Genomic DNA, 27,500 nt, shown 5'->3' on the forward strand with positions numbered 1-27,500 from the left:
AGGTAACTCTCGAGATAGAGCCTTAATTTCTTTTTTGATACAGAGCCGTTATCAGCACTGTTACGTTTCTCCACCATGTTTCATTCATAAAATAGTGATGCCGTGGCGGCAGGAAAAACGAGGATACAACAAAACATATAGTTTTCATACAGACTTTTGTATACATTATATATTCTAGTGTATTATCATAATTTGTTTAACATGTGCAAATATTTTTTTTGTACTTCAACCTCAAACCAGATAAAGGCTTGTGCCCCCCCTGTGATCTTTGCCGCCCCCCCTGGGAATGCCTGGACCCCAGGTTGGGAACCACTGACATAGATTAGGGAATTGAGATGTGGTACAGGAATTGCATCACCATTTAATCATTTGTTAACAATGTTGACGTGATTTTTTTAACACAAGTGAGGGAAGGACAAAGCTTATAAACAATATGTGAAGGAAGGTAAACTCTGCAGAACAGCTCTGCTCACACAGAAAGAAGCCGGGGCTCTACATGGCTAAAAGTATGTGGATGATTTGGGGTTTTGCATGTGAACTCAGTGGCATTCTATGCTGTAAAGATGACATATATGCACTGTTGTAGGAATACAAATTGAACAGCATCCATTTTATTTTGAGTTTTATGTCTCTTCAATGCTTTTTAAAGATGGCAAATGCAATTCAATCTCAGACCAACATCACTGTTGGACGGGGGTTACTGGAACGAGTGTTATTCTCCACTGTAACTACAGTGCCGTGTTGTGTGTTTCTCTTCATTAATGGGACCATGTTATTCACCTTGAGGAGTAAAACTGTGTTTTGTGAGACCTCACGTTACATTCTCCTGTTTAACCTCCTTTTTGCAGACACTGTACAGCTGGCACTGAGTCAATTACTATACATACTGGCTGCTTGTAGAATAAGGCTGACATATCCTTTATGTGGTGTTCTCACCATGCTTTCTGATCTCACAAATGAAATATCTCCTCTCACACTGGTGGTTATGTCTCTGGAGAGATATGTAGCTGTGTGCTACCCACTGAGGCACTCTACCCTCATCACCATCAGAAACACAGAAGTGGCTATTATTGTGGTTTGGGTTTTCAGTTCACTTAATATCCTCACACAAATTCTTTTACTTTTAGATTTTCCATTTGAAAACCTGGAGAGCCTGGAGATGAAAGATTTTTGTGCTAGAGAAAACATGCTACTTGGCCGGATGTCTGATGATTATGACAAAGCGTTCACCTATTTTCTGTTTGTATCAGCGGGTGTGGCAGTCACTTCAACCTATATTGGTGTGATGATAGCAGCCAGGTCAGCCTCTACAGACAAAGGTTCAGCACGAAAAGCTCGTAACACACTGCTGTTGCATCTGGGGCAGCTGGGCCTCAGTCTCTCTTCAACTATATACAACCCCTTACTCATAGCTATGTCAAAGGTCCTACAAAAGATAGTGTTAGTGCGCATTCAGATTGTTCTTTATGTGTGTATTGTCATATTTCCCAGGTGTCTAAGTGCTCTTATCTATGGCATAAGAGACCAGACCATCAGACCCATCCTCATATGCTATCTATGCTGTCGACTGAAACTCAGTCATGTTAGTCAAGGCTGAGGTCTCACCCTAGGATACATGAAATGCACATTTGTGTGCGTCTTAAAACATTGCATGTCCATATTTACATTTAAACTGTTTTTGGTCACCAAAACTGTTTCTCCCGTCCAAAGATATATCTTCCTAAGGATAGTTCAATGTTAGAGTTATGTTAAATCTATTGACTGTTCCTTTCACCTGTCTTAAGACCCGTAGCCATCGATCTTCTGAGTATGCAGCACAGAGACTGGGAAATGCTCTGCCCCCACCATTAACGGTCAGTTAAAGCCCTACCTTTTTAAACAGGCGTTTGGTTGACCTGTCAGCACTTTATTTATTGTATATTACTTTTACATTGTGTACTGTTTTATTATGTCTTATTATTTATTTATTTTTTATAAGGAATATGATGTAAAAGGAATTCATTTTAAAAACATTCATGTGGGATTTGCAGCACTTCATGATGATATTACTGGCATACTGTATACATTAATGTTTCTGTTAAGTAGAATAAAATAACGTGAAATACTGTTGCTGTAATGTGCTGTTTTTTTATACAAAAAACTAGAATTACTGCCTCACGTTTGTTCCCCTCAACCAACCAGTCAAGTTGCAGTTTACATTCATATATGTCTAAACTCATATAATATATGTCGAGAACACTTTGAAGGAATTTATTTAATGGTATTAAGTGTATTTTTTTATGTAATGCAGTGGTTCCCAAACTTTTTCTGCAGGGTCCCCTTTTTGTACATAAAAATATTTTCAATTTTCGCTGCTGCCAAATGTCCATTTGTTTGTGCTGATGGTACATTAATGCATCATCACTCTCTGTAGCATTTGTATCAGTCAAAACTGGTGTACTCTTAAAAGTGTGACAGAACTATTTTTCTATCTATTAAAAAAACTATATACAGTACAGGCCAAAAGTTCTCTTTCTTTATTTTCATGACTATTTACATTGTAGATTCTCACTGAAGGCATCAAAACTATGAATGAACACACATGGAATTATGTACTTAACAAAAAAGTGTGAAATAACTGAAATCATGTCTTATATTTTAGATTCTTCAAAGTAGCCACCCTTTGCTTTTTTTGATAACTCTGCAAACCCTTGGTGTTCTCTCAATGAGCTTCATGAGGTAGTCACCTGAAATGGTTTTCACTTCACAGGTGTGCCTTGTCAGGGTTAATTAGTGGAATTTTTTCCCTTATTAATAAGAAAGCAAAGGGTGGCTACTTTGAATAATCTAAAATATAAGACATGTTTTCAGTTATTTCACACTTTTTTGTTAAGTACATAATTCCATATGTGTTTATTCATAGTTTTGATGCCTTCAGTGAGAATCTACAATGTAATTAGTCATGAAAATAAAAAGGAAACACGTTGAATGAGAAGGTGTGTCCAAACTTTTGGCCTGTACTGTATATGTTCACAATGCTATCCAATGCAGTAAAAGTTTAATAATGTACGCTCTCTGTCAGACAAACCCTTGGAGGTTCTTGCGAGCCACCCTTTTAACATTGTTACAAAGTTACTAAGTCATGTTCTTTTGTCTGAATAAATGAAGCAATGAAGACATCAGATCTAAAAACGAGTCCCTTGACATCTTTCCATTCTGAATGGAAACACATTGGGCAGCAATGAAAAATACATCCTTCAAGGTAGAATTGAACTAGCAACCTAAGAATACCTAGTATTATCAACCTAGAGTGGACCACTTTACCAACTGAGCTATCGAAGGGATAAATGCAGTTTCGGGGTAAGATAAATGCCAAACAGGACGGCCATGAGTGTCTCTATCAATTTTGGCAATGATGGGCCATTAACGCATCATCACTCTCCATCGCTTTAGCATTGCGTTTCCATCTCTATGGCAGCAAGGTAACATATATGCAGCCTCCACACACCACACTCAATCATGGAGCTTATCTAACAACTTGAGTCCACACAAAACTGGTGTACTCTAAGCAGTGTGAAATGTACTTTTTTACAATCTATTTTAAGAAAAGAAATATGTTCACAATGCTATCCAAACCCTTGGAGGTTCTTGTGAGCAACTCGTTTAACACTGGTACAAAGTTATTAAGTCAAGTGTTCTTTTGTCTGAATAAATGAAGCAATGGAAACAACAGATCTAAAAATCTGTACTTTGACATCTTTCCATTCTGAACGCAAACTCATTGGGCAGCAACAAAAACTCCATCCTTCGAGCAGGAATTGAACCAGCGACGTAAGGATACCTGTTATTATCAACCTACAGTCCTCCGCTCTACCAACTGAGCTATCGAAGGGATACACGCACCAACAGGGCACTATGAGTGCCAAACATGACATCCAAGAGCATCTGTATCGTTTTTGTTGATTATGGGCCTTTAACGCGTCATTACTGTCCAGCTCTATAGCAGCAAGGACACACATATGCAGCCTCCACACACCACACTCAATCATGGAGCTTATCTAACAACTTGAGTCCACACAAAACTGGTGTACTCTTAGCAGTGTGAAATGTACTTTTTTACAATCTATTTTAAGAAAAGAAATATGTTCACAATGCTATCCAAACCCTTGGAGGTTCTTGTGAGCAACTCGTTTAACACCGGTACAAAGTTATTAAGTCAAGTGTTCTTTTGTCTGAATAAATGAAGCAATTAAGACAACAGATCTAAAAATCTGTACTTTGACATCTTTCCATTCTGAATGCAAACTCATTGGGCAGCAACGAAAAAAACGTCCTTCGAGCCGGAATTGAACCAGCGACCTAAGGATACCTGTCACGATGAACCTACAGTCCTCCGCTCTACCAACTGAGCTATCGAAGGGACACAAACCATAAGAGGGTACGATAAGTCCCAAACATGACATCCAAGAGCATCCGTATTGTTTTTATTGATTATGGGCCATTAACGCGTCATCACTGTCCAGCTCTATAGCAGCAAGGACACACATATACAGCCTCCACACACCACACTCAATCATGGAGCTTATTTAACAACTTGAGTCCACATAAAACTGATGTACTCTTAGCAGTCTAAAATGTGCTATTTTACAATCTATTTTAAGAAAAGAAATATGTTCACAATGCCATCCAAACCCTTGGAGGTTCTTGTGAGCAACTCGTTTAACACTGGTACAAAGTTATTAAGTCAAGTGTTCTTTAGTCTCAATAAATTAAGCAATGGAAACAACAGATCTAAAAATCAGTTCTTTGACATCTTTCCATTCTGAACGCAAACTCATTGGGCAGCAACAAAAACTCCATCCTTCGAGCAGCAATTGAACCAGCAACCTAAGGATACCTGTTATTATCAACTTACAGTCTTCCACTCTACCAACTGAGCTATCGAAGGGATACACTCACCAACAGGGCACTATAAGTGCCAAACATGACGTCCAACAGAATCTGTATCGTTTTTGGTGATGATGTAGGTAAATGTAGGTCAACTAACTAGCCTGGGTAAACCCTGACGAACTTCCGGCAAATTTGAGATTTGCTCTGCAAGTCAGTCTGGCGAAGACCCATTCAAACCCAATTCCAATGTCCCCAAAATCAAGGGACCAATCACAACCGCTGAGGCGGGCTTTACACCAATCACAACCGTTGAGGAGGGCTTTACGCAACGACGATAGCGCAGCAACGGCGAGCAGCTTTTTGTTTACATTCAACACGACGGCTACCGAAGCGCAGCGTCACCTGGATAGTTGGTCTAATTCGTTGAAGGACTATCCAATTGCGCCTTGAGGCATTTGAGCGGTGTCCGTTGGTTACGCCCCTTTGGAAATGAACTGTCAATGAACCTTTCCTAGACCCACTCTCAGTTACAACTGAGAAGGGTCTGGTATCAACCAGGCTATCAACTAACATCTGGTTATGGTAGCGTGTGAAGTGTTGCTTAACGCATAACTCTCGCCAAAATGCAACCAGGGGTCTTTTTGGGAACATACTCGAGTCAAACGTTTGTGTGAAAGCATAATTAGGATGGAAACGCCACTTTTAAGATTTACTGTATTCTCCCTTTCAGTCAAATGGCCTTTCGAATAGGAGTGCTAGGGGCACTAGCATGACAGCATCAAAATCGCTATTTTTAAAACATTAACAAGGCTCGACACAACATGAAACTTTGCTCGACCTATCACCAGGCGATCTGCCCATGAACTCGAGCATTGAGAAGATTGTTTGTGTACACAGAGTTTACTAAAACAAAGGTCTCTTTAGCGGTTGTTGTTTACGCTATTCGCCATCTTGTCAGTCAGAAAGTGTCCATATAAATGAAGACATGAAGACAACAGACTTAAAAATGAGTTCCTTGACATCTTTCCATTCTGAATGCAAACTCATTGGGCAGCAATGAAAAAAAACGTCCTTCGAGCCGGAATTGAACCAGCGACCTAAGGATACCTGTCACGATGAACCTACAGTCCTCCGCTCTACCAACTGAGCTATCGAAGGGACACAAACCATAAGAGGGTACGATAAGTCCCAAACATGACATCCAAGAGCATCTGTATCGTTTTTGTTGATTATGGGCCATTAACGCGTCATCAGTGTCCAGCTCTATAGCAGCAAGGACACACATATACAGCCTCCACACACCACACTCAATCATGGAGCTTATTTAACAACTTGAGTCCACATAAAACTGATGTACTCTTAGCAGTCTAAAATGTGCTATTTTACAATCTATTTTAAGAAAAGAAATATGTTCACAATGCCATCCAAACCCTTGGAGGTTCTTGTGAGCAACTTGTTTAACACTGGTACAAAGTTATTAAGTCAAGTGTTCTTTAGTATCAATAAATTAAGCAATGGAAACAACAGATCTAAAAATCAGTTCTTTGACATCTTTCCATTCTGAACGCAAACTCATTGGGCAGCAACAAAAACTCCATCCTTCGAGCAGCAATTGAACCAGCAACCTAAGGATACCTGTTATTATCAACTTACAGTCTTCCACTCTACCAACTGAGCTATCGAAGGGATACACTCACCAACAGGGCACTATAAGTGCCAAACATGACGTCCAACAGAATCTGTATCGTTTTTGGTGATGATGTAGGTAAATGTAGGTCAACTAACTAGCCTGGGTAAACCCTGACGAACTTCCGGCAAATTTGAGATTTGCTCTGCAAGTCAGTCTGGCGAAGACCCATTCAAACCCAATTCCAATGTCCCCAAAATCAAGGGACCAATCACAACCGCTGAGGCGGGCTTTACACCAATCACAACCGTTGAGGAGGGCTTTACGCAACGACGATAGCGCAGCAACGGCGAGCAGCTTTTTGTTTACATTCAACACGACGGCTACCGAAGCGCAGCGTCACCTGGATAGTTGGTCTAATTCGTTGAAGGACTATCCAATTGCGCCTTGAGGCATTTGAGCGGTGTCCGTTGGTTACGCCCCTTTGGAAATGAACTGTCAATGAACCTTTCCTAGACCCACTCTCAGGGGATCTGCCCATGAACTCCAGCATTAAGAACATTGTTTGTGTACACAGAGTTTACTAAAACAAAGGTCTCTTTAGCGGTTGTTGTTTACGCTATCCGCCATCTTGTCAGTCAGAAAGTGTCCATATAAATGAAGACATGAAGACAACAGATTTAAAAATGAGTTCCTTGACATCTTTCCATTCTGAATGCAAACTCATTGGGCAGCAACGAAAAAAACATCCTTCGAGCCGGAATTGAACCAGCGACCTAAGGATACCTGTCACGATCAACCTACAGTCCTCCGCTCTACCAACTGAGCTATCGAAGGGACACAAACCATAAGAGGGTACGATAAGTCGCAAACATGACATCCAAGAGCATCCGTATTGTTTTTGTTGATTATGGGCCATTAACGCGTCATCACTGTCCAGCTCTATAGCAGCAAGGACACACATATGCAGCCTCCACACACCACACTCAATCATGGAGCTTATCTAACAACTTGAGTCCACATAAAACTGGTGTACTCTTAGCAGTCTAAAATGTACTATTTTACAATCGATTTTAAGAAAAGAAATATGTTCACAATGCCATCCAAACCCTTGGAGGTTCTTGTGAGCAACTCGTTTAACACTGGTACAAAGTTATTAAGTCAAGTGTTCTTTAGTCTCAATAAATGAAGCAACGGAAACAACAGATCTAAAAATCAGTTCTTTGACATCTTTCCATTTTGAATGCAAACTCATGGGGCAGCAACAAAAACTCCATCCTTCGAGCTGGAATTGAACCAGCGACCTAAGGATACCTGTCATGATCAACCTACAGTCCTCCGCTCTACCAACTGAGCTATCGAAGGGATATACACAGACTTGCACCACATCCGTTAACCCAGATAGACAGCTAAGGATGAGAAATTGGTGAATTGATCTTTTAAATCACGTGTGAAACCCCATTTACGCAACACTCAAAGCAGAAATTAGCACATTTACTGACTTTCAGATTCAGAATTTTCACAGAACCATTTTTTTCATATTCAGGCTGTGAAACAAGTTCTTCTAAAAAATGTAATCATTGTTTTGCTTGATTTACTTAATTATATGATGGATAAGGAACTTTTTGCTGACTTGTAGGGCTTTATGTCGTCCGAAATGTGGCAAAAGGCGACAAAAGTTGAAAAGAGTGACAAGAAAGCAACAAAAATGTTGCAAAAACCAACATCGCTGTTTGGCTACAGGACCGGGGCATACCTTTAATTGTCTTGCTTTCTGCTCCGATTAGTTTCTCGCTGTGTGTTTCTCTTCATTAACAGGATCATGTTCTTCACCTTGAGGAGTAAAACAGTGTTTAATGAGACCTCCTGTTACTTTCTTCTGTTTAAAGGTCATAATTATTGAGCAATAGCATTCCTTCATTTCTAAAAATATACAAGGCACCAAAGTCTTTAAAGAAATTCATTCAACCTCTTACAGGGAGAGACAAATGGCAGAAAGCAGGCCAGGAAAGGGTACTTTCTTGTTACTGTGATCATCCACATTCATGCTGCTGATCTAATCACCTGTCATTGATGCACTACCTACAAATTATTTGTGCAACGGTATCTAGTTAACTAGCTACCATTCACTGTAATAAGATGTACTAGTACATACACAACAAAAAGTTGCTAACCTTAACAATAAAGCTAATAACAGAAGATATACTCTGTATGCCAAAAAAATGCCAATAACTGCAATCTATTTGAGGCTAATGTAGGTCAACTAATATCTGGTTATGGTAGCATGTGAAGTGTTGCTTAAGCTATCTGCCTTTAGAACTAGCTATTATGTTTTGATGAACAATAACTTAAAGCTGGCTAAATAGAATACCAATACTAACTAGATTCATGAAAGGTCAAATAATGCGTAAAACTTTCAAAAATGCCGTAAATGTATCAACTTACCTGTGACCATGCTTGAGAAACCCTGAAAATAAAAGGGGTTAAATGCTGGAAGTATTCAATGCTTGGAACTATTGGTTGCCCCTGACCTGTGTTGCTTCCGCCTTTTTCAATTAAAACAGAAGTCTATGAAAGTGTTGCACCTCTCTCTTTCAACGGGTCTGGGTAATGCCATTAGATATAAAAAAACTTCCAGGTCATGGGAATATATATATATATATATATATATATATATATATATATATATATATATATATACATACACACACACATGTCATCGCTTTTTCCTCTTATTTCAACTAAGACCAACCTCTAGTTTCCAGAGACAATCAATGTGCCAAATCGATGTGAGTTTCCAATGTGTGGCTATGAGCGTTCAGAAAACGGCGAGGGCAGGATTTGAAACATGATCACCCACAGAAAACATTTTAATATAGTCGCAAATAAATGTTGCTAACCTTAACAATAAAGCTAATAACCAAAAATATACTCTGTATGCTAACAAACGCCAATAACTCCAATCCATTTGAGGTAAACGTAGGTCAACTAACATCTGGTTGTGGTAGCAATCAAAGTGTTGCTTACTGCTTTTAGAATCTAACTAGCTATTATCTTGCAATTAACAATAACTAAAGCTGGCTACATAGACTGCCAATACTGACTAGATTCATTAAAAGGTCAGATAATGCGTAAAAATATATTATTCTGTGCATTTTGCTTGTTACCATGTGCATTTTAATGTATGCATATGAGTTGTAATGAAATGTGCTGCATAAAAGTGCCTTACCTTTCACTTACCTTGCCTTTGTGCAATGTGCTTCATGCTATCATTTACCCAAAAAAAGGCAATTTAATGTAATTTTCTTTGATTTCACAGTGTACAGAGTCCTTGTCAGTTTATGTTATAGCAATAAATTAATATAAGACTACATTTAATTTAGTATTTATACTAGGGCTGCCAAAATTAACGCAATAATGAGTTAACGCAAATTCCTTTTAACGCCACAAATTTTTTTTAACGCATGCTTGATTCGGGCCTCGGGCCGCTCTGTAGATTTGGGAAATCAGAAGGCGATGCAGCAGTAACATTGTGGATGGCTAGCAGAAACTGTGAAGTGCTCCATGATAACATCCAGGGGATCACCAAAAGCCATCTGCAGTTTGACTCGCCGCGGCGAAGTGTATCTCCGGTCTGATCTACGAGGAGACCCGCGGTGTGCTGAAGGTGTTCCTGCAGCACGTGATCCGTGACGCCGTCACCTACACCGAGCACGCCAAGAGGAAGATCGTGAGCGCCATGGATCGGGTATACGCTCTGAAGAGGAATGGGCGCCGCGCCCTGTAGGCTACGGCTTTGGAGGTTAAACCTGATCCTGAATCACAGATAAACACACACTTTATCTAAAGAGAGTGTTCCCTTTCTGAAAATCAGGCTTAATTACTTACATTTGTAACTATATCAATGATCAATAATAAGCAGCTCAAGACCAAAGAAAGAGAACCAAAGCTCCTTGAACAGAAATGGATAAAGATAACGGTCTTTTGAATGGCAAGTTCAGATGTTTCACTCCACAAGACTTAAGTTATTTGCATGTCCTGTCGATGTGAACTGAGTTACCACTGGAGTACGTTGACTTTCAGATACCACTTGAGCATTAAAACTTGAAAAAAATCCATTTTAAAATCCATTTAGAACATATAAATGTGAGATAGATTTATGATTAATCGTGAAATAACTATGGACAATCATGCGATAGTCGAGATTAAATATTTTAATGAATTGACAGCCCTAATTTATCGCCTAAATAAAACTGTAAATTATATTTTCTACTAACAAGAGAATAGGCAGTAGATGGTGTGTTCTAACACAGTGATTCCCAACTATAGGGTACTTCTGTTGTTGCCTGGGGGTACTGTACTTGGAAAGATTGTGGAGCAGCTTAACTAATTGATGAATGAATAAATTATTTGAATAAAAGAATATATTAGCTGTAACAACTGAACATGTTGCAGTCATGTACAAGTGCTTAAAAAACTAGAAAGCAAGCAAGCACAGAAGTTTAAATAGGTAGCTAAAACTAATAAATAACAGTTCAAATGATAAGCTAAAAGTAATGAATAAATGGTTGAAACTTTCAGCTTCACTTCCAAGTAGTAGTAGTATGATTGTTGCCCAAACCAACCTTAATATTGACAGTTCAGTTGTATGAAAAGCTTAACTTTTCTTAAATCTACTTTTATGATACAAATAGTGTTATACATTTGTAACATATATTGGGAATAGATGAAGGGGTATGTGAGTTCATCTGACAGGACTGTTGGGGAACCTCAGAAAAAAAGGTTGGGAACCACTACAGATGTAAATGCACACCTACCTCCTGTTATCTTAAAACCATCCTGAATGAGAGCTCACCTGAGAGCCTGTAGCTCCACCTGTCTCCAGTCACCTGTCACTGCAAGTGCTGCTGGCGCCACCCCGTCCCTGATGAGATGATTTAAAAAGAAATATCAGATACATGTCCCGTGGATCATTCTGCATAACTGATACAATGCGTACAGAACACTTAAACAAGACAATAGCACTTTTAAGACATGGAATATGTAATATTGCTGGCTTCATCTATCCACAATTAGCACCATCTACTAGATTTGGCACCATCTACTAGCCAAATGCTGGTAAAATATGCAAGTGGCTGGGACATTTGCTTCACTCACCAGCCAAAACACAATGCTATGTTAATCCATTAAGTGGCTGGTAAAATGTAAACATTCACTACCTATTTGGCTGGTGGACAAAAACTTTTTGGACTCTACAGATACATGTGGATAATTCTGCATAACTTATATAATGCTTACAGATCACTTAAAGAAGACAAAAATCTTTTTACTGTAAGACATGGCATATGTAACATGGCTTCATCTATCTGTTATAAAGCAAGACAGATGTGTATTAGGTAAATGTTCCTGACGGCTTTTTCAGAGTCAGAATCAGAATACTATCTGACATGACAAGTGCATTATAGAAAGGCCTACAACAGGGGTCTTCAACATTTCTTAAGCCAAAGACCCCTTATCTGAGAGAGAAACAGAGCAGGGGCCCCCTACTACATATTTCATCAAATTAAGTTGCAAATTTAACTCTGCCTACAATAAAAGCATAAAGCTTGTATACATACATTTTTAGTGCATAGAAAATTAAGCAATAACAATAATTGTTGGCATGATTTTGTAAATCATGTTTTAGTGTTAAACATACAGGTGACAGTAAATCCTTAGGATGAACTGTATCTGTGGATGTAAGAGACTACCTTACCTATATGCCAGTAAGCCTTTCATTAATGTCTTTTTGTCACAAATAAGATAATTTATATTTGCTAATAATATGTTGGATTCATGTTAATACATTTAAATTTTTTTTAAAACTTTCAAAAGTTGCAAAGGAATTCCCTTCACTCATTTTGCGCAGCAATAGAAAGATAAATTAAAGTGCCGAAGATTTGCATATTTGTGCAATGAGGCAGTTAAAATACCAAAAGACAGTTTTAGTTTTTTACTTTTATCCTTTTATATATTCTTTATGTTTCTGTTATAGCTTGTTTCAATGCCTTTTTATGGCGTATGCAGACTAAAGCACTTGCCTTGTTGAAAAGTGCTTAACAAACTTTTCTTGCCTTTGCTAACAATAGCTTAGCTAATGTGAGCTTGCCGAATTCCTGCAGACTGGTGGTCGTGCATGGCACCGGGTATACACAATATTTACCCCTATATGGTATGCCCATAGACATACATATTTACCACAGTGGGTCTTGCATTACATTTGGATTCCCTGGCTTTTATTTCACAACTGACTTTCACATATTTATTGACATATTGCACACATTAATATAACCGATTGTTTCCTTTCTCTCATTCTTTAAATATTGCATAACTCACTGGAAGACCAGAAGTTCAAATATGTCGACAGAAATACTTATTTTCTTTCCTTGATGGTGGCTGCTATTGCGGGATGTAAACTTGCCTTGTTGAAAAGTGCTCAACAAAATGTTCTTGCCTTTGCTAACAATAGCTTAGCTAATGTGAGCTTGCAGAAGTTATGCTAGCTAGTCCACGTGTTACGTTAGTAAAATGGTTGCTAAATAATGGTTGATAAAAAAAACATGCTAACCTTAGGCTACTTACATGTGTACTCTTCTTCAAATTACGTGGTGTCCTGTCCTCCATTTACGAAATACAAACTGAGAGTAGGCCTATATCTGGTTAAAAAATAAAGCAGCTAACGTTTGCTGAAGTTGAGTTTAACTTTATCGTCGATAACGGTCGTCCAGCGGAGCTTTCTTTCCGGCGGGAGAAGAACAAAATGGCGAAGGATCAATGATCAAGTATGATGGAAACTGATACAGGAGGCGATCTCTCTCTCTTCCAACCGTCGATCAAACGTTTTAGAACTCACCGAACGATCAGAGAGAACGTTGTAACGTTGGAACGAGTCCGGGTTGCCAGGTAACCAGAGTTTCCCCCATTTCTCACCGACTTTCTGCTCGTTTTTTTTTTTTTTGTCTTTTAAAATATTGTAATTTTTTTAAATTGTTTTTCATATCTTATCGACGAATTGAAAATATACGAACTATAGGCTATTCATAATTAAAACAAGAAACTAAATGTAGCCTATAATCAAACCATAGACCACCCTCTAAAATGTAGGCTATAACTTTTATATATTTTTATTTATCCGTAGATAGATAGATAGATAGATAGATAGATAGATAGATAGATAGATAGATAGATAGATAGATAGATAGATAGATAGATAGATAGATAGATAGATAGATGGGTGGATGGATGGATGGATGGATGGATGATAGAGAGAGAGATGGATGGATGGATGATAGATAGATAGATAGATAGATAGATAGATAGATAGATAGATAGATAGATAGATAGATAGATAGATAGATAGATATACTTTATTTAATTACTCTGTTACAGCAGTAAGTTACAAGAACATACACACACATACAGAAAATACAAGAAATATACCCTACTAGAAATAAGATAAAATACAATAAGATAACAAAATATTAAAATACCAGAACCCCTACTGAAAAAATAACAACAAAACAAGTGTAGAATAACATTTTTAACCTACATAGTAGGCTATATATAGCCTACAAAATAAAATATCCTATGTATAATATTAAATATGAAGTAGCCTAACGAGTTTGCAAGCAGCATAATACATGTTGTTGTGTTGTTTGTATTTATTGTATGTAGGCTAGTTTAACAATTAGTCTGATATTAATGGTGTATTTTTTTTATTAATAAAGATGAGGGGGAAAATACCTCTCCATAGATAGATAGATAGATAGATAGATAGATAGATAGATAGATAGATAGATAGATAGATAGACATCACACACATCATAACAGGATGATACAATAACAAATAACAAAAAAAACTCCACATGAATAATATGGACAATAAAAGAAAATATACTAAATACAAAATCCACATGAATGTACCAAGGGATGTATAAGCAACTACAGTAATAGGCTATGGCCACTATGGGGCACAAGGGTCTATTTTCCACGTCTGTGTAACCGAGACAATGTCCGTGCTTTTATTTTGAAAGTGAGACCAGGAAGTGTGTGTTTCATTGTTCGCGTTGACTCCGGTGCTGCAGCTGCTCGTGCTCGCGCAGCCTCCTCCCGTCGTCGCCATGGTGCAGATGATGGAGTCGCAGTGCGAGTATTTCATGTATTTCCCGGCGGTGCCCATCACGGATCTGTCGGACCCGGCACGGTACCGCACTCTGCCCCGCCGGAGTCACCTCTACCTCGGCGAGACGGTCCGATTCCTGCTGGTGCTGCGCTGCAGGGACGCTGGGGCGATTCCAACCGAGCACGGTCCCGGTAAGGACGGGGGGGGGGAGGAGGGGGGTGGGAGCCGGGGCGATGCCCACATCCATCTGGCTCTGGATGAAAGGGAGGAGGGGAGAAAGATCTTTTTACTGTCTCTATAATATTCATGCAGGCAAACAATGTGCGTCCTTTTTAACTAGGCCTAAATGCTGAAAGCATTGAGTGCAGAATGTGCAAAAAATATATAGTGTCTAGTAGGCCATATATAAAGTTAGTGTACACAAACTATAGCCTTCTATTTCACTAACTATATATACTATACACTAGCCTTTATTTTATTTTTTATTTTATTGGTTTTTTTGATAGAGACCGTGCATATTTATGAACATTGTTTTTTAAGAAGCACCTTGTAAATATGCCAGAATTAGTAAAAATAACTACTTTTCATCTGCAGTCCCTAGGCAGGTAACATAGGACTAACATAGAGACAGCCAGCAGTCATACAGCACTCATTCACTATACATTAAAATGTACACAAAATGGTGACATATACATTGACAAAACAAAAATTCATGATGATAAAGACATTATTCATCCACTTCTATACTAGATTCAGTTTAACAGTGAAAGTGTCCGGGTGATGAAATGTGTGACAGTTAAAAGTGAGTTTTAAAGGTGCTGAATGTAGGACCCTCTCTTATTGGGAGGGGCAAGCTATTCCACAGTTTACCTCCTATTATTGACCATAGGCCTACGTTGCGTCTAAATGGTGTCACACAATCCCGTTTTACAGAGACAGTGTACTACCTCCGCTTTCAAGTCTTTGGAAAAAGCCATGCAGCGGAGGGGGTGCAAGATTATGTAACACTTTATTATGATTTTTGCACATTCTGCACTCTACACTCTTCCTTGGTTAAAAGATGCATTTCTCTGCACACAGCGGTGTAGTCTAATGTATTGTAGTGGGTATACTGTTCTGTATATGGGCCAGAATCTGCATAGTGGGGGGGTCTGGCTGACCTCCCCAGGGAGGTTTTGAGCATCAACGACTTCATTTCATGTTTTCGGATACACTTTTATGCACCAATTTAGGGTGGAAATACCTTTAATTAGCCTATGTGAAGAAGAAAAACACAAAAGACAATTCTAAATATATCAAAAATATAGTGGAAAGTATGTTGTTGTGGGTCATTGGGCATTTTTAATTGGATATATGGAAATCCTGGAGCTTTCTTAGTGGGTATACCTGTGTATCACATAGACTACACCGCTGAGTGTACACAAACTATAGCCTTCTATTTCACTAACTATACATACTTGGTACTAGCCTTTATAATTTTGGCACATTCTGCACTCAATCCATCCAGCCTTTTTTCCTATATGTTAAACAGCTATTTTGTATAGGCTATATTTGTTTCTGTAGCCTATCTATTGGTTTTATATTAATGTTCAATATGTTTGTTTGTTTATGTATGCATCAACAACCAAGGCCAATTCCTCGGTTAACCCTTGTGTTGTCTTCCTGTCGAGCATGCAACTTTTAGTTTCTCTACGTTTTTGTCACTTTTTCCGATGTTTTTGTCGATTCTCGTCGACGTTTTTTGATGCTTTTTTCAACGTTCTTTTTTTCAAATGCTATAAAATTAAATCAAACACCCAAATTCAATGAAAGTAGTGAACTGATCATTTACTCTACCTGTGAAGAGCGTTGCATGGAACCATCCATGTTATTTCGTGGAGTATTTGTTTGAAAGAAACCCAAATTTCTGATGTAGAAACTTATTGGAAATGGGTCAAATTCAACCAACAGGAGGGTTAAAAGATACATTCCTCTGCCCATACCGAACGGTAGCCAAAACGTTGGAGGTAAACGATTAAAGGAATGACTGTAGCCAATGAAAATTCTCACGCGCATGAATATTATCTGCATGATTTTCCAGCAGGGGGCGCCGAGGGCACCACAGCCGGCTTTGGGACGGAGTCGGCCAGTAGCCGGGCGTGGAGGGAGCTGGCCGGCTCCCTGTGCGCCGTGGCCAGCGTGAGTCCCGGTGACAGTAGCCGCCATCGAGGCAACCACCACCAGCATCACCACGACTACCAGAGCAGCGGGGACGAGGCCAACGAGGACGGCGAGGAAGACTACATCGCGGCGGCAGAGGCAGCCATCGCGGCGCTCGGCAGCAGGGTGGACTCCCGGTGTCGGAGCTTCAGGGACTGCAAGCCGCTGCTCATCCACAACTCATCTGGGACGGCAGCGAGGGAGTTCCGCAGGGCGCCTGTTCAGGTACCGCTGCGTTTACTTACAGTACAGGCCAAAAGTTAGGACACACCTTCTCATTCAATGTGTTTCCTTTTTATTTTCATGACTATTTACATTGTAGATTCTCACTGAAGGCATCAAAACTATGAATGAACACATATGGAATTATGTACTTAACAAAAAAGTGTGAAATAACTGAAAACATGTCTTATATTTTAGATTCTTCAAAGTAGCCCCCCTTTGCTTTTTGTGTTAACTCTGCAAACCCTTGGTGTTCTCTCAATGAGCTTCATGAGGTAGTCACCTGAAATGGTTTTACCTTCACAGGTGTGCTTTGTCAGGGTTCATTAGTGGAATTATTTCCCTTATTAATAAAAAAGCAAAGGGTGGCTACTTTGAAGAATCTAAAATATAAGACATGTTTTCAGTTATTTCACACTTTTTTGTTAAGTACATAATTCCATATGTGTTCATTCATAGTTTTGATGCCTTCAGTGAGAATCTACAATGTAAATAGTCATGAAAATAAAGAAACACATTGAATGAGAAGGTGTGTCCAAACTTTTGGCCTGTACTGTATGTTGACAATTCACAGCTGTGTGTGAGATACCTATCTCATTACCTCACACATTACAATATCGCACTCTTAAGCTATTTGCACGCTGGTTACTTTATATTCAATATTATACATTAGGGCTTTGATTCTGAACTTCGTTATTCGAATATCATTCGAATATTTAAAAAACATAATGACACTCGAATGAATATTAGGCAGCCCTTAATATTCAAACCTGTTATGGGCATTATTTTTTGTAAATTTTGAGTATCGAAAAATTATAAATCTTTCGGTGCCAAATTTCGGATCCAAAAGCGTCTGAGCGCGTAAGCTCAAGCTTATCTGTCCTCTCTGCATACTGACAGAGAGCAGAGCTCCGACCAACACGCACGCACACACACACACACACACACACACACACACACAACGCCTACACGGAGAGGTGCAGACCGAGTAAACTACGTCGTTGGCTCTGTAGTTTTATCACAGTGAGTCACAGCAATGCCGATAAAGGGGTTTCAAGTGTAGTTACAGTTTTTCATGACTTCACCCAGACAGCGTTTGCTGCGATATGATATTAAAGGAACACGCCAACTTATTGGGAATATAGCTTATTCACCGTAACCCCCAGAGTTAGACAAGTCGATACATACCTTTCTCATCTCTGTGTGTGCTGTAACGCTGTCTGACGGCTCCAGCATTAGCTTAGCCTAGCACAGATCCTGCAGGTAACTGGTTCCAACTAGCCTACTGCTCCCAATTGTACCAAAAGTGACAAAATAACACCAACATGTTCCTATTTACATGTTGTGATTTATAGAGTCACAGCGTGTAGAAAAAACAACGTAACATGAGTCACAGCCATCTTCTAACAGTAAACAAACCGGGAACTATATTCTCAGACAGGCTTGCTGCGAGCATATCACTCCGCCCAAGTACTATATTCTTCCACCTAAGAATATAGTTCCTGGTTTGTTTACGGTTAGAAGACGGCTGTGTCTCATGTTACGTTGTTTTTTGTACACGCTGTGACTCTATAAATCACAACATGTAAATAGGAACATGTTGGAGTTATTTTGTCACTTATTCGGAGCAGTAGGATTACTGGAACCATTCACCTGCATGTTTTGTGATGGGTTGATGCCGCTGGAGCCGTCAGACAGCATTACAGCACGCACGGAGATGAGAAGGGTATGTATGGACTAGTCTAACTCTGGGGGTTACAGTGAATAAGATAAAGTCCCAATAAGAGATGAGAAGGGTATGTATGGACTAGTCTAACTCTGGGGGTTACAGTGAATAAGATAAAGTCCCAATAAGAGATGAGAAGGGTATGTATGGACTAGTCTAACTCTGGGAGTTACGGTGAATAAGATAAAGTCCCAATAAGAGATGAGAAGGGTATGTATGGACTAGTCTAACTCTGGGGGTTACGGTGAATAAGATAAAGTCCCAATAAGTCGGCGTGTTCCTTTAATGGCGAGCCGAAAGCGGTCGCGGTGCTGTTGACGTTACACTTCCTCTAAGCTCTAGACAAGCAGGCACAACGGTGGTTTCTCTGCCCTGATGCGTGACTGACAGGCTGAGCCTGTAAGGCAAGGCACTTTTATCAATGTTACTCTGAGTGAGCAGTTTTACCAGATTTTTACATTTTGATAACTGTTGTGATTCACATTTAAGGTGGAAAATAAAAGCTGTGTGTGTTTAATGTATTTTTGTTGATGTTGAAATGGATTTTAAAACATACGGTATCGAAAAAAGTATCGTTAGGAACCGGTATAGAAACTGAGGTATCGAAATCGGCACCGGGTCGAAAGATTTTGAACGATACCCAGCCCTAGCTGCACATGAGGAGAGAGCGCAGAGGGGAGGGCGGGGCTGCTCCTCGTACGTTGCGTGCTCGCTGGACAATACTGGCGACTCTTTTTTTTTAAATTTTATTTATTTTTTTTACAGAAAGTCGCCAGATTTATCGCTAGTCGCTTTTGTGAAAAAAAGTCGCTATGGTGGTCTGAAAAGTTGCAAAGTTGGCAACACTGCCCACACACACACACACACACACACACACACACACACACACACACACACACACACACACACACAACCACAAGTATAAACATCAGACCACTTACATAGGCTACGATGAAAGCTCCGAACTTCCTGTGGAAAGCATACTGTTAATGTTTAATCCACGGTCTGACTTTTAAGTAAAAAAAAAAAAGAACTGAAGGCATTTAATGGTCAAAATAGTATTAATAAATATTCAAATATATTTGAATATTAATATTAGTAAACAAACAAACTTCGAATATGATTTTTGGGCAAAAGTCAAAGCCCTATTATACTTATTTTATTTTGTTATATATACTATGTATGTGGGTTAGGGCTGGGCAATAATCAACCCGGTCTCACGCCAGGTCGTGAAATAGTCACGTTATTTTGATTTGTTGATTTGTCTACAGGTCACGATTTTGACGTTTATTTCGTGAAACAGGCCACGAATTTTTAACGTGTACAGGTCACGATTCTCGAACCTGCTCTGGGGGGATGCAACAACAGGGAAATGAGGCGCAAACAACACACGGGACGGGCCACCACTCGCGGGACGTGATCCCCGGGCGCAGGGGCACACAACAACGGGGAAATGAAACGGTTGTGGTTAGGAAGAGAATAACGAGGAAAGGAACGGCAACACGTGGGACCCATCCACCCCCCCTCCCCCCGACCAACCTCCCTACGTGGACTTTCTCCTTATCAATACTACTCGCTACCGTCATCGTTCTGTGATCACGCAATATGGTTCCCATTGAAATACATTGCTTTAAAGGTCCCATGGCATGAAAATTTCACTTTATGAGGTTTTTTTTAACATTAATATGAGTTCCCCCAGCCTGCCTATGGTCCCCCAGTGGCTACAAATGGTGATAGGTGTAAACCGAGCCCTGGGTATTCTGCTCTGACTTTGAGAAAATGAAAGCTCAGATGGGCCAATCAGGAATCTTCTCCTTATGAGGTCATAAGGAGCAAGGTTACCTCCCCTTTCTCTGCTTTGACCACCCAGAGAATTTGGCCCCCCCATGAGAGAGAGAGACATCATGGCTTTCAAACGAACAAAGTGGCAGTTGGTCAAGACCACACACCCCCCTCCACCTTGCCCCCCCTCTCCTCCTCAATAGCTACAGACACAGAAATGGCACATCCTAAGGAAAGCTCATTGTGGGACTGGCTCTAGTGGCTGTAATTCTCCAACAAGGCTGAATTTCGGGAAAGAGACTTCAGATACAGTATTAGGGGACCACTAAGGTCTATATAAAAGAGACTTCAGATACAGTATTAGGGGACCACTAAGGTCTATATAAAAGAGACTTCAGATACAGTATTAGGGGACCACTAAGGTCTATATAAAAGAGACTTCAGATACAGTATTAGGGGACCACTAAGGTCTATATAAAAGAGACTTCAGATACAGTATTAGGGGACCACTAAGGTCTATATAAAAGAGACTTCAGATACAGTATTAGGGGACCACTAAGGTCTATATAAAAGAGACTTCAGATACAGTATTAGGGGACCACTAAGGTCTATATAAAAGAGACTTCAGATACAGTATTAGGGGACCACTAAGGTCTATATTAAAGAGACTTCAGATACAGTATTAGGGGACCACTAAGGTCTATATAAAAGAGACTTCAGATACAGTATTAGGGGACCACTAAGGTCTATATAAAAGAGACTTCAGATACAGTATTAGGGGACCACTAAGGTCTATATTAAAGAGACTTCAGATACAGATAGGGGACCAAAGGTCTATATAAAAGAGGGGATCATTAGGGGACCACTAAGGTCTATATAAAAGAGACTTCAGATAAAGTATTAGGGGACCACTAAGGTCTATATAAAAGAGACTTCAGATACAGTATTAGGGGACCACTAAGGTCTATATAAAAGAGACTTCAGATACAGTATTAGGGGACCACTAAGGTCTATATAAAAGAGACTTCAGATACAGTATTAGGGGACCACTAAGGTCTATATTAAAGAGACTTCAGATACAGTATTAGGGGACCACTAAGGTCTATATAAAAGAGACTTCAGATACAGTATTAGGGGATCACTAAGGTCTATATAAAAGAGACTTCAGATACAGTATTAGGGGACCACTAAGGTCTATATAAAAGAGACTTCAGATACAGTATTAGAGGACCACTAAGGTCTATATAAAAGAGACTTCAGATACAGTATTAGGGGACCACTAAGATCTATATTAAAGAGACTTCAGATACAGTATTAGGGGACCACTAAGGTCTATATAAAAGAGACTTCAGATACAGTATTAGGGGACCACTAAGATCTATATTAAAGAGACTTCAGATACAGTATTAGGGGACCACTAAGGTCTATATAAAAGCATCCAAAGAGGACCATGTCATGGGACCTTTAAACTTCGTAATCTCCACACGAAAAAAACAACATTTATGCGTACTGTCCACGGATCAATAGATTCAATAACGTGACCATATCACGAACTGCCGTGAGACCGTGCTGCAATAATTCAATATGATAATTTATTGTCTTTCATACCGTGATGAAATCATATATCGAGATATCGTGATATACAGTTACGTTATCTAAATTGATAAAAACATGCACATACTAACTCCATTTTCTCAGAAATTCTGTTGTGAAACATCATGAGAATTGTAGATTTGTTTTAACATCACGCTACTAAAATCTCATTGTTAAAAATATTTTGTGAAAGCACCAGTTGTCACCCCTACAATATTGTCGCAATATCAATGTATTTGGTCAGGAATATCGTGATATCTGATTTTCTCAATATCATGTGGATTGTAAATTGTATTCTACACTTGTACTGTATATTTAGGGCTGTTAGTAGGGCTTAGTAGGGGCTGGGGGGAAAAATAAATGAAAATCACAAATCAAATCAAAATCCATGTATCGTAAAAGAGTCCGATTCGGGACAAAAGCATAGCTTCATATTGTGTGTTTGTTTAAGTGAAGAAAAGGTAGCACATCTCAAGCTCCCAAGATAAAGAAGACAAAATAATGAAATATTAGGGTTCTGTCCTCCTTGGCTTGTAAGTATGTAAGGGGGAGAAGGACAGAGGAAAGGAAGTAAGTAGGGAGGAAAGAAGGACAGAGGAAAGGAAGTAAGTAGGGAGGAAAGAAGGATGAAAGACAGAAGGCAAGGATGGACAGAAAGTTAAGGAAGAATACTGTATATAAGGAAGGACAGGAAAAGGGAAGGAAGGGAAGAAGATGTTGAGGTAGGGGAGGAAAGAAGGAGAGAAGGATTTACTGTCCCAGAGGAGAGAAGACACTAGAACATATTCACATTTAATAAGCCAAGTTTTCTAAAGACAATCTAATTCAGAGGGTGAAGTTTTTATTGCTTTTATCAAGCTTTTTTTCTGCTTTTTTGGCGCTTTAAAAAAAAAAGTTAATGTTTTCGTGGCTTTTTTCAATGTTTTTTATTATTTCTTATATGTATTTAGTTTCCTGTCACTTTTTTTTTCACTTTAAAAAAACCCTTTTGTTACGTTTTTTTTCATTGTTTTTTTCTACTTTGTTGCCGCTTTTTTCAAGTGTTTTTTTTATGTTTCTGACTGAGGTTTTTTAATTTTTAAATATTAGTGTTTTGTCTTGTCCTCCTTGGCTTGCACACTTGAGATGGGCTACCTTTTCTTCATTATTTGGGGAAACAAAATGTCAAAAAATGGTGAAAAATGTGGATCGGTGTTTCAAAAATAAGTGTAAAACTAGTAATAAGTTGGTGTTTGTGGTGCTCATACATGGTAGTGACAGGAAGCGTTAAATGTCTAATTAAGCGTCAGAAAAAGTGTTGACGACAAGTGCACGGTCGAATGGAAGACCCCACCAGGGTTCAGAGTTGGTGATGATTTCTCATCAGTGTGTCTGTGTCTCCATGTCAGTCTCCTCTGGACGAGCCGGTGGTGTTGACCGATGAAGTCATCTTCCCCCTCACCGTCTCGCTGGACAAACTCCCCGTCAGCACGCTGAAAGTCAAGGTAGGCTCGTACCGTGTGGACGCGCCCACAGTGTTGTTGTCATTACTCAGAATTCCTCACAGGGGAGACAGAAACTGCGCACTGTAGCTTTAAGACTAAATTGTAAACATTACATGTTGCAGCTGAATTTGGCCTATTGAGTTTGAGCAAGCTGAAAATATATTAGTTGAATTTTTAAACATTGTATTTGTGTGTGTGTGTGTGTGTACCTGTTTTTCTGTATTCGTGGGGTCCAAAAACCGGGGACTACAGTATAATTGTGGGGTCTGCACAGCCTTGTGGGGACCAAAATGCTGGACCCCACGAGTTTAAAAGTCTGTTTGAAGGTTAAGACTTGGTTTTAGGGTTAGGGATAGAATTAGGTTATGGTTAAGGTGAGGGTAAGGGTTAAGGTTAGGCATTTAGTTGTGATGCTTAAGGTTAGGGTAAGGGTTAAGGTTAGGCATTTAGTTGTGATGGTTAAGGTGAGGGTAAGGGTTAAGGTTAGGCATTTAGTTGTGATGGTTAAGGTGAGGGTAAGGGTTAAGGTTAGACATTTAGTTGTGATGGTTAAGGTTAGGGTAAGGGTTAAGGTTAGGCATTTAGTTGTGAGGGTTAAGGTTAGGGTAAGGGTTAAGGTTAGGCATTTAGTTGTGAGGGTTAAGGTTAGGGTAAGGGTTAAGGTTAGGCATTTAGTTGTGATGTTTAAGGTGAGGGTAAGGGGCTAGGGAATGCATTATGTCAATGATGGGTCCCCACAAAGATAGTAATACAGACCTGTGTGTGTGTGTGTGTGTGTGTGTGTGTGTGTGTGTGTGTGTGTGTGTGTGTGTGTGTGTGTGTGTGTGAATGGACCTTGAGTCTGGAAATAAAGATGATGATGATGATGATGATGATGATGATGATGACGACTGTGAAGACACCTGACAGGTTGAAGATTTAATTGTATCGTCTGAATGAAATGGGCAGTCATTGTAATGTGTGTGTGTGTGTGTGTGTGTGTGTGTGTGTGTGTGTGTGTGTGTGTGTGTGTGTCTGTGTGTGTTCAGGTGATGGTCACGGTGTGGAAGAAGGAGGCGGAGAAAGCCGAGGTGCAGGAACTCGGATACCTGAGCGTCCTGCAGCAACGAGAGCCGACACACACCTTCAGACACGACCTGAACACCTTCAAGGCTCAGGGTACACTAAACACACACACACACACACACACACACACACACACACACACACACACACACACACACACACACACACACACACACACACACACACACACACACACACACACGTTTGTACTATTATACTTGTGATAACTCGCATGTCCAGACCTTCCTCCACAGCGCTGCAGAGGATGGTCTGGCTAGTCCACAGTTCCTGGATGGGAGAATAAAGTGCTCTGGTTTATTAGCATTTCTTTAACAAGCCTTTGTTTGCTCGTCCACAGTGAGCACTACTCTGACCGTGCTGCCGCCTCCCACCGTCCGCTGTAAGCAGATGACTGTCTCTGGGAAGCACCTCGCCGTCCTCAAAGGTCAGAGGTCATTCTTCATGGTGTAATGCATAGAGGGGAAGAGGAAATCTGGTTATGGCAGGAGATTACACATCAGTACTTTTAGTGTGTGTACAGCCAACAGGGCTCGACATTATCCCCCAAACAAATCCCCCATCACCAAACTCCACCAGACTCCATGTAAATAATCAGGACTTTTAGCGTGTATAGAGCCAACATATCTCCACATGTAAATGGGTGAATTAAGGGTTTATTTCAACCAAACCAGAGTGGTGATTGTTGGAACAGTGGAAAGATGAACCAAGACGGCTTTTGGTAGTTTTATTTAGTTTCTGTCCACTTTGAATGAAGTGTGTTTTACGATGATAAAAGTCCTGATTATTTACATGGAGTCTGGTGGAGATATGCTGGCTCTATACACGCTAAAAGTCCTGATTATTTACATGGAGTCTGGTGGAAATATGCTGGCTCTATACACAATAAAAGTCCTGATTATTTACATGGAGTCTGGTGGAGATATGCTGGCTCTATACACGCTAAAAGTCCTGATTATTTACATGGAGTCTGGTGGAGATATGCTGGCTCTATACACGCTAAAAGTCCTGATTATTTACATGGAGTCTGGTGGAGATATGCTGGCTCTATACACACTAAAAGTCCTGATTATTTACATGGAGTCTGGTGGAGTTTGGTGATGGTGATTTCAGGGCTGTTCCATGTTAAACTAAAAGGATCTTACTCTTTAACTAAAAGGTCTATCTCTGTAGGGATCCATCCCATAATGTAGTCAGACACTTAGAATAATAATCTGAGTCTGTCAGCGGCAAAAACAGAACTTTTAGTGGATGCTGACTGGTGCTGAACATTTGTCCTTTAACATTACATTGCAGCTTGTTTGTCTCGCTTTATACTGGACCAATGTCAAAGATTGTTGCTTACATCAATCGCTTACACACAAAAATATAGGAAAATAGGGTTCAGGTTATAAAAATACTGAAGTTAACCTTAATAAGTGACGTTGGAAAGAGGTTTAAGCAGTTTGGTCTTTCTCCTCCTCTCAGTGTTGAATGAGTCTTCTCAGGAGGAGTTGAGTGTTCGGGATGTTCGTATTTTGCCAAATCTCAACGCGTCCTACCTTCCCATGATGCCCGACGGCTCTGTGCTGCTGGTGGACAACGTGTGGTACGTACAGACACGAGAAAGTTAGTTGTGTTACATCATGTTGCGTTGTCAGTCTTTAACCTTTGTGTTGTCTTCCCGTCAACCATGAACTTGTTGTCCTTCAGGGTAAAAAATAAAATGTTTGGCACTTCTTAAAAACGTGTTGCTGGGGCGCCCGGTTAGCTCAGTTGGTAGAGCGGGCGCCCATATATGGAGGATTACTCCTCGACGCAGCAGGCCGCAGGTTCGACTCTGAACTGCAGCCCTTTGCTGCATGTCATTCCCCCCTCTCTCTCTCTCTCTCTCTCCCCTTTCATTTTTTCAGCTGTCCTATCATTAAAGGCCTAAAAATGCCCCAAAAAATAATCTTAAAAAAATACAAACAACATGTTTGCCACTTATTTCAACGTCGTTTTTTTATGCATGGTCAATAAACCTAAATTTTGTCACTTTCTTCATAATTTTTGTCGCTTTTTTTTGAAGTTTGTCGCTTATTTTTTGTCCCTTTTTGTCGCCCTAGTGTTGCCTTCCTTCTTTCTACTGTGGTTTTCTAAGTTTTTATGACTATGTTTGACCTATTCTTACCTTCCTTCCTTCTTTCTACCATCTTTTTCCAACTTTTTGTCTCTTTTTTTCCATCATCATCTAAATGTGTTCCAGGTCCAAGGCTGTAGTTTAATCTATCTCTCACATCTCTGGACTCTTCCTCTTTATACAGACTTTTATTATTCTACCAAACATTATTAGCGCTGGTTAGGGGGTACATGGCTTAAAAAGATTGTTCGAAGGGGGAACATTATTGAAAAAAAGCTTGAGAACCAGTGGTGTATGTGGTACCCAAAACATCTGCACATTATAAACCTTCTAATCGCGGGGAAAACCCTGAGTTTGATGGTTTAGAGCACCAAATGTCAGGTACAGGGTGGGGTGCATGGGTCAAACAAATACAGAACTTCACACACACAACCGTTACCTTCTCCGGTTTATATATGAAGACGGAAAAGCTGAAGAAGTCCGACTACAACCATTAGATCTGAGAAAAGTCAGTACCCTCATTTTTTCAAATAAGTCGCACTTTCACCGCATAAATTGCCGATTTCCGCGCAAAATATGCGTGGCTTGCATGATTTCCCCGCATTTTCGTTGCAAAAAAGTCACATAATATATCTCAGCAGAAAGTTGAAAAA

General features: G+C 39.8%; 3 protein-coding genes, 5 non-coding genes and 1 pseudogene across 9 annotated transcripts in view; 3 read left to right on the forward strand and 6 right to left on the reverse strand.

Annotated features, from left to right (window-relative positions):
* The window catches only part of nup98 (nucleoporin 98 and 96 precursor), a 138,020-nt gene extending 124,579 nt beyond the window's left edge, over positions 1–13,441 (reverse strand). Inside the window, exons 1-2 of one of the 2 annotated variants that reach the window (XM_028595668.1) lie at positions 13,118–13,441; positions 11,352–11,420 (exon numbers count right to left, since the gene is read on the reverse strand). The gene's annotated coding sequence lies outside the window, so the exon portion shown is untranslated. Of the gene's footprint in view, positions 1–8,252; positions 8,378–11,351; positions 11,421–13,117 lie in introns of those variants that run through there. The other variant, XM_028595669.1, reaches the window with a different exon arrangement.
* On the forward strand, positions 650–1,597 carry LOC114566279 (odorant receptor 131-2-like). Its single transcript, XM_028594607.1, has one exon. The coding sequence runs from the start codon at positions 650–652 to the stop codon at positions 1,595–1,597; it is 948 nt and encodes a 315-aa protein (XP_028450408.1).
* trnay-gua (transfer RNA tyrosine (anticodon GUA)) lies at positions 3,783–3,871 on the reverse strand. Its single transcript is given in 2 exon segments — positions 3,783–3,818; positions 3,835–3,871. It is a non-coding gene; the product is annotated as a tRNA-Tyr (tRNA).
* trnay-gua (transfer RNA tyrosine (anticodon GUA)) lies at positions 4,311–4,399 on the reverse strand. Its single transcript is given in 2 exon segments — positions 4,311–4,346; positions 4,363–4,399. It is a non-coding gene; the product is annotated as a tRNA-Tyr (tRNA).
* trnay-gua (transfer RNA tyrosine (anticodon GUA)) lies at positions 5,939–6,027 on the reverse strand. The gene is given in 2 exon segments: positions 5,939–5,974; positions 5,991–6,027. It is a non-coding gene; the product is annotated as a tRNA-Tyr (tRNA).
* Positions 7,245–7,333, reverse strand: trnay-gua (transfer RNA tyrosine (anticodon GUA)). The gene is given in 2 exon segments: positions 7,245–7,280; positions 7,297–7,333. It is a non-coding gene; the product is annotated as a tRNA-Tyr (tRNA).
* On the reverse strand, positions 7,773–7,861 carry trnay-gua (transfer RNA tyrosine (anticodon GUA)). Its single transcript is given in 2 exon segments — positions 7,773–7,808; positions 7,825–7,861. It is a non-coding gene; the product is annotated as a tRNA-Tyr (tRNA).
* LOC114566280 (histone H4-like) lies at positions 10,033–10,303 on the forward strand (annotated as a pseudogene).
* Positions 13,442–14,608: 1,167 nt separating the features above from the next.
* The window catches only part of LOC114567174 (uncharacterized protein C7orf43 homolog), a 21,602-nt gene continuing 8,710 nt past the window's right edge, over positions 14,609–27,500 (forward strand). Inside the window, exons 1-6 of the mRNA XM_028596132.1 lie at positions 14,609–14,848; positions 16,738–17,081; positions 23,568–23,663; positions 24,692–24,821; positions 25,087–25,173; positions 26,214–26,334. Coding sequence (XP_028451933.1) covers positions 14,656–14,848; positions 16,738–17,081; positions 23,568–23,663; positions 24,692–24,821; positions 25,087–25,173; positions 26,214–26,334 — 971 coding nt within the window. The 5' untranslated portion in view covers positions 14,609–14,655. The remainder of the gene's footprint in view (positions 14,849–16,737; positions 17,082–23,567; positions 23,664–24,691; positions 24,822–25,086; positions 25,174–26,213; positions 26,335–27,500) is intronic.

Source organism: Perca flavescens, chromosome 13 (assembly GCF_004354835.1).
Source record: "Perca flavescens isolate YP-PL-M2 chromosome 13, PFLA_1.0, whole genome shotgun sequence".
Lineage (NCBI taxonomy): Eukaryota > Metazoa > Chordata > Actinopteri > Perciformes > Percidae > Perca > Perca flavescens.

Excerpts from the sequence above, each read along its gene's own strand:
- LOC114566279 (XM_028594607.1), top strand. The coding sequence starts at position 650 with ATGGCAAATGCAATTCAATCTCAGACCAACATCACTGTTGGACGGGGG.